Source organism: Aquarana catesbeiana, linkage group LG03, assembly GCF_042186555.1.
Source record: "Aquarana catesbeiana isolate 2022-GZ linkage group LG03, ASM4218655v1, whole genome shotgun sequence".
Lineage (NCBI taxonomy): Eukaryota > Metazoa > Chordata > Amphibia > Anura > Ranidae > Aquarana > Aquarana catesbeiana.
The window spans coordinates 424,318,828-424,331,642 of record NC_133326.1 but is presented as its reverse complement, the minus strand read 5'-3'; the positions used below and the strand labels follow the sequence as shown (position 1 = coordinate 424,331,642).

Here is a 12,815-nt window from a genome sequence, read left to right as displayed (position 1 = left end):
AAATCAGGACTGCAGTAACACTTGGTGACGTGGCGAGTCCCATAAGTGCAGTTTAAGCTGGTGCTGTGGCAAGCACAGGTAGTGCCCCGCAGCCACCAAGAATTCAAAGACTGGCCCGTAGAGCCCATAGTGCCCTTCCCGCTGTGTTTTGCAAATCCTGATTGGTAGCCCACCACTTCTGCAGTGCCTGTACTTCCCCCATTCTCTGGCCAACCCGGAATTCAGGTGGAAACAATGGATTTTAGTACTTGACTTTTACGAGTTGTTTTTTACAGAAGATCAGTACAGATCTGTTGTGGACCAAAGCAATTTATACGCTGGTCAATTTATCGCCGTAAATCCAAATTTGACCCTTGCCAGAGAATTTGGCTGGAAACCTATAATGGTTCCCCGAATTTAAGACCTTTCTGGGCCTATCCCTCCCCATGGGCATTACTAAAAATGTTGAGTTGCGGTTATATTGGTCCACTGACTTTACCATATGCCCATGTTTTCTGCTTCCACGACCAGGACTAGATACAAGCAAATCTTGTGGTTCATGCACTTCAATGACAATGAAGTCTGTTGTCCTCGGGGTGACCCTGAATACGATCGGCGCCGCAGAATTTGGCCCCTCGTAAACCACTTCAACCTACAGTTTGCAGCCTTGTTTATTCCCGATCAAGTTGTCTCCGTTGATTAGTCCCTGATTACGTTTAACCATATCAGGATTACGTTTAACCAACCTTAATCATGGGACGGGTGACCAGATGATGGCACCTACTTAACTGCCCGTAAGGCCAGATGCTGGTATAAAAAAGTGTCTGTGTACTTATTCAGTTTGGCTCTGCTGAACGCTTATGTGCTATACAAAGCGTCAGGAAGAACTGGATACTTCATAAAATTCTAGGAAGAGATCATCACATCTGTTTCCAGGCGGTGCTGTGGCCCAACTTCCCAATGCAAATGCAGTGAGCCGGCTGCATGAGAGGCATTTTCTGCATGTCCTCCCTGGTACCTCTGCCAAAAAACAAAAGATGATGTAGTGTCTGTAGAAAACGTGGATATAGGAGTGACACCCGCTTTTATTACCCCTCCTGTCCTGACCAACCTAGTCTCTGCATCGGTGAGGGTTTCCGTCGCTACCACACACTAGTGAAGTATTAGCATAGGGTACAGCACGGCACAGTCCTAGGGCACACTATCACACAGGGTCTCAAAAGATATTAGATGGCCATCGCATTTTGAGAGACCCTAAGCTGGATAAATAAAAGTGTAAGACAAAGAAAAAAAAAACATGAAAAATAAATTAATTAAAAAAGATAAAAAAAAGTTGTTGTTTTATTGCTCTTCTCTCTCTCTATATTGTTCTGCTCTGTTTTACTGTATTTTATGCTTGACTGTAATGTTTTATTGTTACTGTGTTTTATCGTGATTGCTTTGCAGGTATGTCCTACTGTTATACTGTAATGTTATTGTGTTTTATTGTTAACCATTATTTGCTTTGCAGGAACGCCATTCAGCTGCAGCATGGGCTTATTTATTTTGACAGCAACAGGGTTTGCTCTCACGATACGTAAATCCGTGACTCCAGCGCTGTAGGAGGTGATTTCACCACCACAGTTAAAAAAAGAAGCATGTATGCTGAAGCATGGGGACAGGGGTGGACATTAGGGGCGCATTGCCCCTATGCTTCGGCATAAATTTTTTACTCTTTTTTTTTTTTATTGCAATCTGTGCTAAAAAACAAAAAGTTGTTTTATTGAGTTAATGTTTTATTGATACTGTGATTATGTTTACCATTGTTTGCTTTGCAGGTATGCCATTCAACTGCAGCACTGATTTATTTATTTTGACAGCAACAGGGTTTGCTCTCACGATACGTAAATCAGCGACTCCAGCGCCGTAGGAGGGCCACAGTTAAAAAAAGCATATATGCCAAAGCATAGGATTAGGGGCGGATTGCCCCAATTTTCTGCATATATTTTTCGATCAATGTAAATGGAGGAATCTGTTAAGTTCTTTTTAATGGGCTGAACGAAAAAAAAAGAACGGTGCATGTATGCTCATTATTAGAAGTGGGTGGATGCAGGACGGTATTCTAATGGTGGGCATACCACTGATCGATGTGAATGGAGGAATCTGTTCTCTTTTTTCATTTAACCCTTAGGCTGCATGAAAAAAAAGAACATTACAATAGATGCCCAACAAGGACCAGCGACGTACTGGTATGTTGCTGGACTTTGAGTGGTTATTCTAGAATGATGCCTACAGGTTTAGGTATCATCTTGGTATAGTTCTTTTTCAGTCGGCGGTCGGCATTCATGTAAAAGCAATCCGTGCAGCTAATTAGCCACTAGACTGCTTTTACAAGCAGTGGGAGGGTACGGCCCCTCTCCTGCCGTCTTCCATGGTTTTCTCAGGCACTCCTGTCCCACTGGGGAACACGAGAATGCAGCCAGTGGTTCCGACAGCTGACCATAGAGCTGATTGGAGACTAGAACGGCTCCAATCTTCTCTATAAAGAAACCGGAAGCTACAAGCATTTGATGACTTTGGTTTCACTGGATATAAACTGCACAGTTGGGAAATTGGGAAAGCATCTTATCAGACCGATCTTGGTGTGTTCAGAGGCTTTAAAGGCTGAGGAGAGATCTAGAGTCTAATAGACCCCAAATTTTTCAAGAATCCTCGTAACTATATATTGCTGCATTCCCTGTAAAAACAATAAAAATGATAAAAAAAAAAATATGAAAATGAAAGGAACAGTGTAAAAATAAAATAAAAAGCAAAATGAATAAAAAAAAAAAAATTAAAGCACCCCTGTCCCCCTGTGCATGCGTGCAAAGGTGAACGCAAGCGTCGGTCTTGTGTTGTATGTAAACAGCAGTTACACCATGCATGTGAGCTATGACCGCGAACGTCAGATCGAGTGCAGTATTTCTAGTAGTAGACCTCCTCTGTAAATCTGAAGTGGTAACCTGTAAAGGCTTTTAAAGGATTTTAAAAATGTATATAGTTTGTCGCCACTGCACGGGTGTGTGGAATTTTAAAGCATGTTGTGTTTGGTATCTATGTACTTCGCATAAGATCATATTTTATATTTCACCAAACATTTGGTTTGTTTTTGTGCATTAAAATTCAAAAAAGTGTTTTCCCAAAAAAAATACGTTTGAAAAATCGCATGCGCAAATACTTTGTGGAAAAAAAATTGAAACACCTACCATTGTAATCTGTAGGGCCTCTGCTTTAAAATATATATATATTGTTTGGGGGTTCAAAGCAATTTTTAGGCAAAAAAATTTTTTTTCATGTAAACAAAGTGTCAGGATTTGGTGGTTCATGTGGTTAGAAGAGTGGGTGATGTGTGGCATAAGCTTCTACTAATGTTGTGCCAGGACAGTTCAACCCATCCCCCACCCCCCCCCCCCCACCCCCGCCCGCGAAAACAAAAAATGACCCATTCTTCCGAGGTAGAAATCCCAAGCTTTTTTTATTTTTTTTTCTTACACAAAGTTGTCACTAAATGATAAATTTCTCACACATGGCATGGGTATGTGTGAAATTACACCCCAAAATACATTCTGCTTCTTCTGAGTACAGGGATGCCACATGTGAGACTTTTTAGCAGCCTAGCTGCACACAGGACTCACTCCTTCAGGCTTTCTAAGGGTGTAAAATGGTTATTTTACTCCTCAGTACCTGTCACGGTTTCAGAGGCCCTGAAATGTCAATATAGCACAACCCCCCCCCCCCCAAATGACCCCATTTTGGAAAGTAGACTCCCCAAGGTATTTGCTAAGAGGCATGGTGAGTATTTTGCAGCTCTCATTTGTTTTGGAAAAGGAAAATGTATTTTCTTTTTTCTTTTTTCAATGTTCATAACTTTGTGACAAAGAGCTAGATCAGCAAAATACTCAACATTGCTCTCAGCAAATAGCTTGGGGTGTCTACTTTCCAAAATGAGGTCATTTGGGGGAGGGGGGGTTGTGCTATCTTGGCATTTCATGGCCCCCAAAACTGTGATAGGTAGTGAGGAGTGGAAAAACATTACGCCCTTAGAAATCCTGAAGGCGGTAATTGGTTTTCGGGATCCTGTACGTGGCTAGGCTTCCGAAAAGTCTCACACGTGGTATCCCCATACTCAGGAGAAGCAGCAGAATGTATTTTGGGGTGTAATTCCACATATACCCATGGCATGTGTGACCAATATATCATTTAGTGACAACTTTGTGTTAAATAAAATAATGTCATATTCCTGAAACTTGTGGCACAATATAAAATAGTTCATGGACTCAATATGCCTCTCAGCAAATAGCTTGGGTGTCTTTTTTTCAAAATGGGGTCATTTGGGGGGGGGGTTTGTGCTATTTTGGCATTTCATGGCCTCCGAAACTGTGATAGGCAGTACCCATGGCATGTGTGAGCAATATATCATTTAAGTGACAGCTTTGTGTAAACATTTAAAAAAAAAATGTTTTGTCATTTTTCAATTACTTGTAACAAAAAATATTCAATGGGCTCAACATGCCTCTCGGTAAATTCCTTGGGGTGTCTGCTTGGAGGAGGTTTGTACTGCCCTGCCATTTTAGCACCTTAAGAAATTAGATGGGCAATCATAAACTAAAAGCTGCGTGAATTCCAGTAAATGTACCATGGTTTGTAGACGTTTAACTTTTGCACAACCAATAAATACACGCTTATTGAAATTTCTTTTACCCATGTAGCTGAATACATTTTGGCCTAAATGTAAGACTAACATTGAGATTTTTTTAATAACAAAAAGTAGAAAATATAATTTTTTTTTAAATTCAGTATTTTTTCGTTTATATAGCAAAAATTAAAAATCCCAGAAGTGCTCAAATACCACCAAAAGAAAGCTCAATTTGTGAGGAAAAAAGGACGCAAATTTTGTTTGGGTACAGCAAGGCATGACTGCGCAATTACCAGTTAAAGCAGTGCAGTGCCAAATTGTAAAAAGTGCTCTGGTCATTAAGAGGGTAAATCCCTCCAGGTCTGAAGTGGTTAAAAAGCAGAGATCCTCCAGGAAAAGCAGAGGGAAAGAGTATCTTCTACCCAGGATTCATATTGAAATATGGTAGGAGGATAATACTGTGACAGACCTAACCAAGATGGGGGCTTCTGGAGAGGACTCGGAGCAAGACTCTTACCCACTGATTAGGTGCCCTGGGTTTTAAGGGAACAATACTCTTTGTGAGGTGTATGCCTGGGGACCCTTGAAGTAATGTTACTTTGGATTCAAGTCCATGTCCCCCCAAGACACACAGACTTTCGGAACCCTGTGTAGGGCCTATATGCCATATTGGAAATAGTGACTGTGTCACACTGTTGGGACTCATAGCAGATGCTGACCTCATCAGCCAGCCGCCTGTCTTGGATTGTCTGCTATAATGTGTATTGTAGTTAGGGAGCTAGGAGACGAAAAGGCTAGGCCCTTAAAGGTCATATCTCTGAGTCACCTAGTCTGGAAATGATTAGTTATTAGCTCATGTTAATTTAGGTTTCTGGTTACAGGTGTATTGTTAGAGTAATATGAGCAGAAGGCGTAAACCACCTACTCAAATGTTTAAAAGCCTGTTGTAATAAACAGTTTGATGTTCAGCAGTCAAAACGAGTAATGTCTGGTTATTGGTTGTCAATGGTTTGGAATAGCTGATATCTATATTCAGACTGGAGGAAGTGGTATATGATGAAAGCACTCAAGAGTGTGGGATGTTTTGTTACAATTACTACTTCATTTTCTACTATAAAATTTATATCAAGAAGCCATTTCACCTAATTCTGCTTTGAAAATACTACTGACCAAAAATTGTTGTAAAAGATTTATTGCAACTCTAATGATCTTTTCCTAAGCAGTTTCTTAAAGCCACTAAACTTAAAATCACATTAAATGCACATTTACAATATGTACAATATGAGTCAAATATATATTTTATAGAGATTATTTTACTTCCCAACCTTTCAGGCTGGCATGATTCGTACAGACAAGGATGAATTTTTCATAGAGCCACTAGAGAAAGATAAGAAAGAAGAGGAGAGTGGAAGATCGCATGTTGTGTATCGTCGATCAGCCATCATAAAATATTTTCCAAGTCAGAATGCTGAGACTCAACATAATAGTAAGTTTCAGATGCTAATCAATAATGACCTTCATTCATAATAAAGTATTTTCTGTCACTTATTGTCTGCTTCATAGAAGAAAGGTAGTGTTTTAGAATATGAGATTTAAGACATGTCATTTGCCGATCTGGGTGGGCATATGCAGCTTGCCAGAATAGAAATAATCAATATAGATGGTTTTAAAGCGAGTTCCACCCAGATTTTTTTTCTGTAGTCCCAGAAGGAAGCCTCTTCTAAAGATGATGCACAAGAAAGCCTGCAAACAGTTTGCTGAAGACAAGCAGACTAAGGACATGGATTACTGGAACCATGTCCTGTGGTCTGATGAGACCACGATAAAATTATTTGATTCAGATGGTGTCAAACGTGTGGGGCGGTAACCAGGTGAGGAGTACAAAGACAAGTGTGTCTTGCCTACAGTCAAGCATGGTGGTGGGAGTGTCATGGTCTGGAGCTGCATGAATGCTGCTGGCACTGGGGAGCTACAGTTCATTGAAGCAACCATGAATGCCAACATGTACTGTAACATACTGAAGCAGAGCATGATCCCCTCTCTTCGGAGACTGGGCCGCAAGTCAGTATTCCAACATAATGACCCCAAACACACCTCCAAGACGACCACTGCCTTGCTAAAGAAGCTGAGGTAAAGGTGATGGACTGGCCATGCATTTCTCCAGACCTAAACCCTATTGAGCATCTGTGGGGCATCCTCAAACAGAAGGTGGAAGAGCGCAAGGTCTCCAACATCCACCAGCTCCGTGATGTCGTCATGGAGGAGTGGAAGAGAACTCCAGTGGCAACCTGTGAAGCTCTGATGAACTCCATGCCCTAGAGGGTTAAGGCAATGGTGGGATATAATGGTGGTCACACAAAATATTGACACTTTGGGCCCAATTTGGACATTTGCACTTAGGGATGTACTCACTTTTGTTGCCAGTGGTTTAGACCAGTGTTTCTCAACTCCAGTCCTCAAGGCGCCCCAACAGGTCATGTTTTCAGGATTTCCCTCAGATGAAACGGCTATGGTAATTACTAAGGAAGTGAAAGTGATCAAATCACCTGTGCAAAATAATGGTAAGACTGAAAACATGACCTGTTGGGGCGCCTTGAGGACTGGAGTTGATAAACACTGGTTTAGACATTAATGGCTGTGTGTTGAGTTATTTTGAGGGGGCAGCAAATTTACACTGTTATACAAGCTGTACACTCACTACTTTACATTGTAGCAAAGTGTCATTTCTTCAGTGTTGTCGCATGAAAAGATATAATAAAATATTTACAAAAATGTAAGGGGTGTACTCACTTTTGTGAGATACTGTATGTAGGCCTAAATGTATTTTTGGAAAAAATCCAAAATCGGTGTTTAGTCTTCGTGAAGGTTATAGAGTCTACAACTATGGTGTGTGTATCCCTTTCATGACTAAGCCTATTTTTGACATTTGGTGTTTACAAGTTAAAATCCGTATTTCTTGCTAGAAAATTACTTAGAGCCCCCATTATTATATGTATTTTTTTAGCAGAGAATCTAGAGAATAAAATGGTGATTGTTGCAATATTTTTGATCACACGGTATTTGTGCAGCGGTGTTTTAAACGCAACTTTTTGGGAAAAGGGACACTTTCATGCATTTAAAAAAAAACAAACAGTAAAGTTAGCCCAATTTTTTTGTATAATGTGAAAGATGATGTTATGCTGAGTAAAAAGATACCAAAGATGTCACGCTTTATAATTGCACGCACTCGTGGAATGGCGACAAACTACGATACCTAAAAATCTCCATAGGCGACACTTTAAATTTTTTTTACAGTTACCAAGTTAGAGTTACAGAGGAGGTTGAGTGCTAGAATTATTGCTCTCGCTCTGACGATCGCGGCGATACCTCACATATGTGATTTGAACACTGTTTACATATGCGGGTGCGACTTCCGTATGTGTTTTCTTTGTTGCGCGAACTCGCAGGGACAGGGGCACTTTAAAAAAAAAAATTTTCTTATTTATTTTATTTATTTTTATATTTATAAACTGTGTTAAAAAAAAAAAAATTGATCACTTTTATTGCTGTCACAAGGAATGTAAACATTCCTTGTGACTAGGGATGAGCCGAACACCCCCCTATTCGGTTTGCACCAGAACATGCGAACAGGAAAAAAGTTTGTTTGAACAGGAGAACACCGTTAAAGTCTATGGGACACGAACATGAATAATCAAAAGTGCTAATTTTAAAGGCTTATATGCAAGTTATTGTCATAAAAAGTGTTTGGGGACCTGGGTCCTGCCCCAGGGGACATGGATCAATGCAAAAAAAAAGTTTTAAAAACAGCCGTTTTTTCAGGAGCAGTGATTTTAATAATGCTTAAAGTCAAACAATGAAAGTGTAATATCCCTTTAAATTTCATAGCTGGGGGGTGTCTATAGTATGCCTGTAAAGGGGCGCATGTTTCCCATGTTTAGAACAGTCTGACAGCAAAATGACATTTCAAAGGAAAAAAGTCATTTAAAACTACTCGCGGCTATTGCATTGCCGGTCCGACAATACACATAAAAGTTCATTGATAAAAACGGCATGGGAATTCCCCACAGGGGAATCCCGAACCAAAATAAAAAAAAAAATGACGTGGGGGTCCCCCTAAATTCCATACCAGGCCCTTCAGGTCTGGTATGGATATTAAGGGGAACCCCGGCCAAAATTTAAAAAAAAAAATGACGTGGGGGTCCCCCTAAATTTCATACCAGACCCTTCAGGTCTGGTATGGATTTTAAGGGGAACCCCACGCCAAAATTTAAAAAAAAAAAACGGCGTGAGGTCCCCCCAAAAAATCCATACCAGACCCTTATCCGAGCACGCAACCTGGCAGGCCACAGGAAAAGAGGGGGGACGAGAGAGTGCCCCCCCCTGAACCGTACCAGGCCACATGCCCCCAAAACACCTTGTCCCCATATTGATGAGGACAAGGGCCTCATCCCCACAGGGGACCCCCAGATCCCGCCCCCCCGTGTGAAATGGTAAGGGGGTACTTGTACCCCTACCATTTCACTAAAAAACTGTCAAAAATGTTAAAAATGACAAGAGACAGTTTTTGACAATTCCTTTATTTAAATGCTTCTTCTTTCTTCTTTCTTCTATCTTCCTTCATCTTCTTCTTCTGGTTCTTCTGGCTCTTCTGGTTCTTCCTCCGGTGTTCTCGTCCAGCATCTCCTCCGCGGCATCTTCTATCTTCTTCTCCTCGGGCCGCTCCACACCCATGGCATGGGGGGAGGCTCCCGCACTTCTCTTCATCTTCTTCTCTTTGTCTCTTCTTCATCTTCTTCTCTGGGCCGCTCCGCATCCATGCTGGCATGGAGGGAGGCTCCCGCTGTGTGATGTGTCTCCTCTTCTGACGGTTCTTAAATAATGGGGGGCGGGGCCACCCGGTGACCCCGCCCCCCTCTGACGCACGGGACATGACGGGACTTCCCTGTGGCATTCCCCTGTGGCATTCTTTTAGCCGCATCGGTTGTCATACTTGGAAAGCTGATCGCCGGCTCTAAAAAGCAGTACTGGGTTGATGCCTGCAGCTGCGGGCATCATCCCGGTATAACCCCAGAAAGCCGAGTATCTGCACATCTGCGTACACTCTGCGGATTTAGATATCTTGATAGGGCTCCGTAGTTTGGTGATTTTAAAGCGCCTTGGGAGGGAAAAAACTCCAACCCAATGTCCAAGTTTTGTAGGCAACTAGCTGGGTGTGGGCCCAGGTGCACACAGCCCTTATGATGTTGGTCTGCAGAGAATTGCAGGTGGAGTGGAGGGGAGTTGGAGCAGTGGCTGCCATTGAGAGAGGCTCTGTGTGGAGATTGACCTGGTGTGCGTCCAACAGGGTGGATTTGATTTAAATCACAATTTAAATCATGATTTAAATCGCTAGTAAAAGGCTTGATTTAAATCAACTCGATTTAACTCATATCTTTTTAAAGAGCAACTGTCATCTCTGTACCGCAGCGGCTCCTCCTCTGACCCACAGTTGACTCACCGACAGTCCCATTCACTTTGATCAAAGACCAGCCAATACATATGGATGGAGCTGACATCCCCTGGGCTCCTGGCGTCTTATCTTAAATATCCCCAGAAAAGGCAAAAAGGGCGCCAAAACGTGACATCATCATTAACTGGGTCATCAGCCTGAAACAGATGGAAGGGCCATCGTACGCACGCATGCCGGCCTGGGGCCCGGAAAGAGACACCCCATCCGAGGAGAAGCCGCGGTGCTGTTACACGGCAATGACATTGTGGAGTGTCCGACGTCACCAGTCAGCAGCTGGGAACAGATGGAAGGGCCGGCTTACGTACGCACGCCGGTCTGGGGTCCGGGAAGAGACACCCCGCCCGAGGAGAAGCTGCGGCGCTGTTACCACGGCAACAACGTCATGGAGCTTCCGACGTCAGGACTCTGCAACTACGTATCACCTAGAGCTATGATATTGATCTCTTTGTTGAACTGTAGTTGAAATTTGCCACTTTTCAATGTCACCACTATGTGTAACTATGTGTATTTTTATGTATTAATTTCCATTATCTTGCTTTGATCTACTGGATCATTGTTTTTAGCAATTTTTGTATTAAATAATATTTTTTATACTAAAATGTTTATTTCTTTGTTTATATTGCCTTTAAAATCCCAAGCTTTTAAGGTTCTAGTTTGTTTAACAAAATGAAGGTTTCCTATTTAGAATAAGCTGTCAAGTTAATAAAACCGTGATATCAGAACCAATTTTAGGTTAATAACACATAGTTCGAGAACTACTCAAATTCTTTTATTTAACTTGTTCAGATCTGTGCTATAGCCGAATGACGGCTACAGCGCGGACCTACTTTGCCGGGGGTATGTCTATTGACGTCCTCCCGTGCCCGAGTGGCCTGCAAGCCCCCTGCAGGGCGCGCGGTGTGCTCTGTGATCAGCGAGTCTATGAGACTCGGCTGATCACAGATTGGATTAAGGGCCCCTTACCACGTGATCAGCTGTCAGCCAATACAGCTGATCATGTGATGTAAACAGAGCCGGCTGACAGCGTGAGGAGAAAAAAAAAAGGCGATCACCGGCGGCTCTCAGAGGGACATCGGTCCCGATCAAGGAGAGCTCCCAACAGCTCATCTGTGCCCACCAGCACCACCCATCAGTGCCCACAGTGCCACCTATCAGTGTCACCAATCAATGCCTCATCAACAGTGCTGCCCCTCAGTGTCACCTACCAGTGCCTATCAGTGCCACCTATCGGTGGTACCCATCAGTGCCAGCCATCAGTGCTATCTTATCTGTGGCCATCAGTACTGCCTTATCTGTCCCCATCAGTGCTGCCTTATCTGTGCCTATCAGTGCAGCCTATCAGTGACCACCAGTGTCGCATCATCAGCGCATATCAATGAAGGAGAAAAATTACCTGTTTGCAAAATTGTATAACAAACTATGAAACATGATTTTTTTTTCAAAATTTTCTGTCTTTTTTTGTTTGGTTTAGCAAACAATAAAAACCCCAGCTGTGATAAAATACCACCAAAAGAAAGCTCTACTTGTGTGAAAAAAATGATAAAAATTTCATTTGGGTACAGTGTTGTATGACTGCGCAATTGTCATTCAAAGTGTGACAGCGCTGAAAGCTGATAATTGGTCTGGGCAGGAGGGGGGTTTAAGTGCCCAGTAAGCAAGTGATTAAATAAAACCATAACATATTACATATTCTTGTATTTGCTTAAACATCAATGTTTAGTAACTGAAGTGCATAAACAAAATATCTTTGAAAAAACAAACACACAAAAGAACAACAATGATGTTGTTTCATTCGTGCCACCAGGCCTTGCGTCTTTGTAGCATTGCTTGCATTTTGCACGCATACCTGCTTTACCCATAGGTAGAGGAACTTCATTAAAATATTCCCAAACTGGGTCTCTTTTATTGCCTGCTGCCATTTTGCTCCTTAAGGAAAGAATAAAGCACTTTAAGCTATGTGCAGAAAGATCGCAAGGATTATAAGCTGCTTAGAAGGTTTCACTTTCATTTTTACTGCTTGTCCTTCCTCCTCACGCTTAGAGCCTGGTACAGATGCATTTCTCTTCAAACAATCATACAGTTTGTAATGTACATAGATTTGCAAAACAATGGGATAAAGGAATAGTCCCGAACTTTGTTTTCTCAGTTCTGTCTCGGGAGCGATCGCGGGTGCCTGGCGGCCATCGCGGACACCGGGCACGTGCCTCGGCTCCGTTGTCACGTCTTGGACGCACGCGCCCCCTGGAGGTCTTAAAGCAGCCTACATACAGCTACGGTGATAATAATAAATTTGTTAAAAATTTTTAAAAAATCCGAATGAAATAAAAAAAAAAAACAAGAAAAAATTATTTTTATTTTTTTTTTCTTTCAAAGTTTTTATTGAGAATTAAACAATGTGCAAACCAGTATAAACTTTTCATAGAGACAACAAAAGCAGAGAAAGATACATTGAAGCTTCTAAATCTATCTTAACAGAGGATTTTCCTAATTCGCATAGAAAGAACATGAGAAGAGACTAAGGATTATGGCACCTCCAGAATTAGTAAAAGCCCCACGAACCAATGGATTCCATGAAATGCCTCTCGGTAAACAGAGTCTGGCCAGCCGCTCCAAGGATGCCCCATTAGGCACCCCGGCACCCCTATTGGGATCAAACTGTGACGGGGAAGCCTT

General features: G+C 42.1%; 1 protein-coding gene across 2 annotated transcripts in view; it reads left to right on the top strand.

The window, feature by feature from the left end:
- Positions 1-12,815, top strand: part of LOC141132411 (A disintegrin and metalloproteinase with thrombospondin motifs 2-like) — a 1,679,109-nt gene that overhangs the window by 297,682 nt on the left and 1,368,612 nt on the right. For both annotated transcript variants that reach the window (XM_073620760.1, XM_073620761.1), the window contains exon 3: positions 5,966-6,119. In XM_073620760.1, coding sequence (XP_073476861.1) covers positions 5,966-6,119 — 154 coding nt within the window. The remainder of the gene's footprint in view (positions 1-5,965; positions 6,120-12,815) is intronic.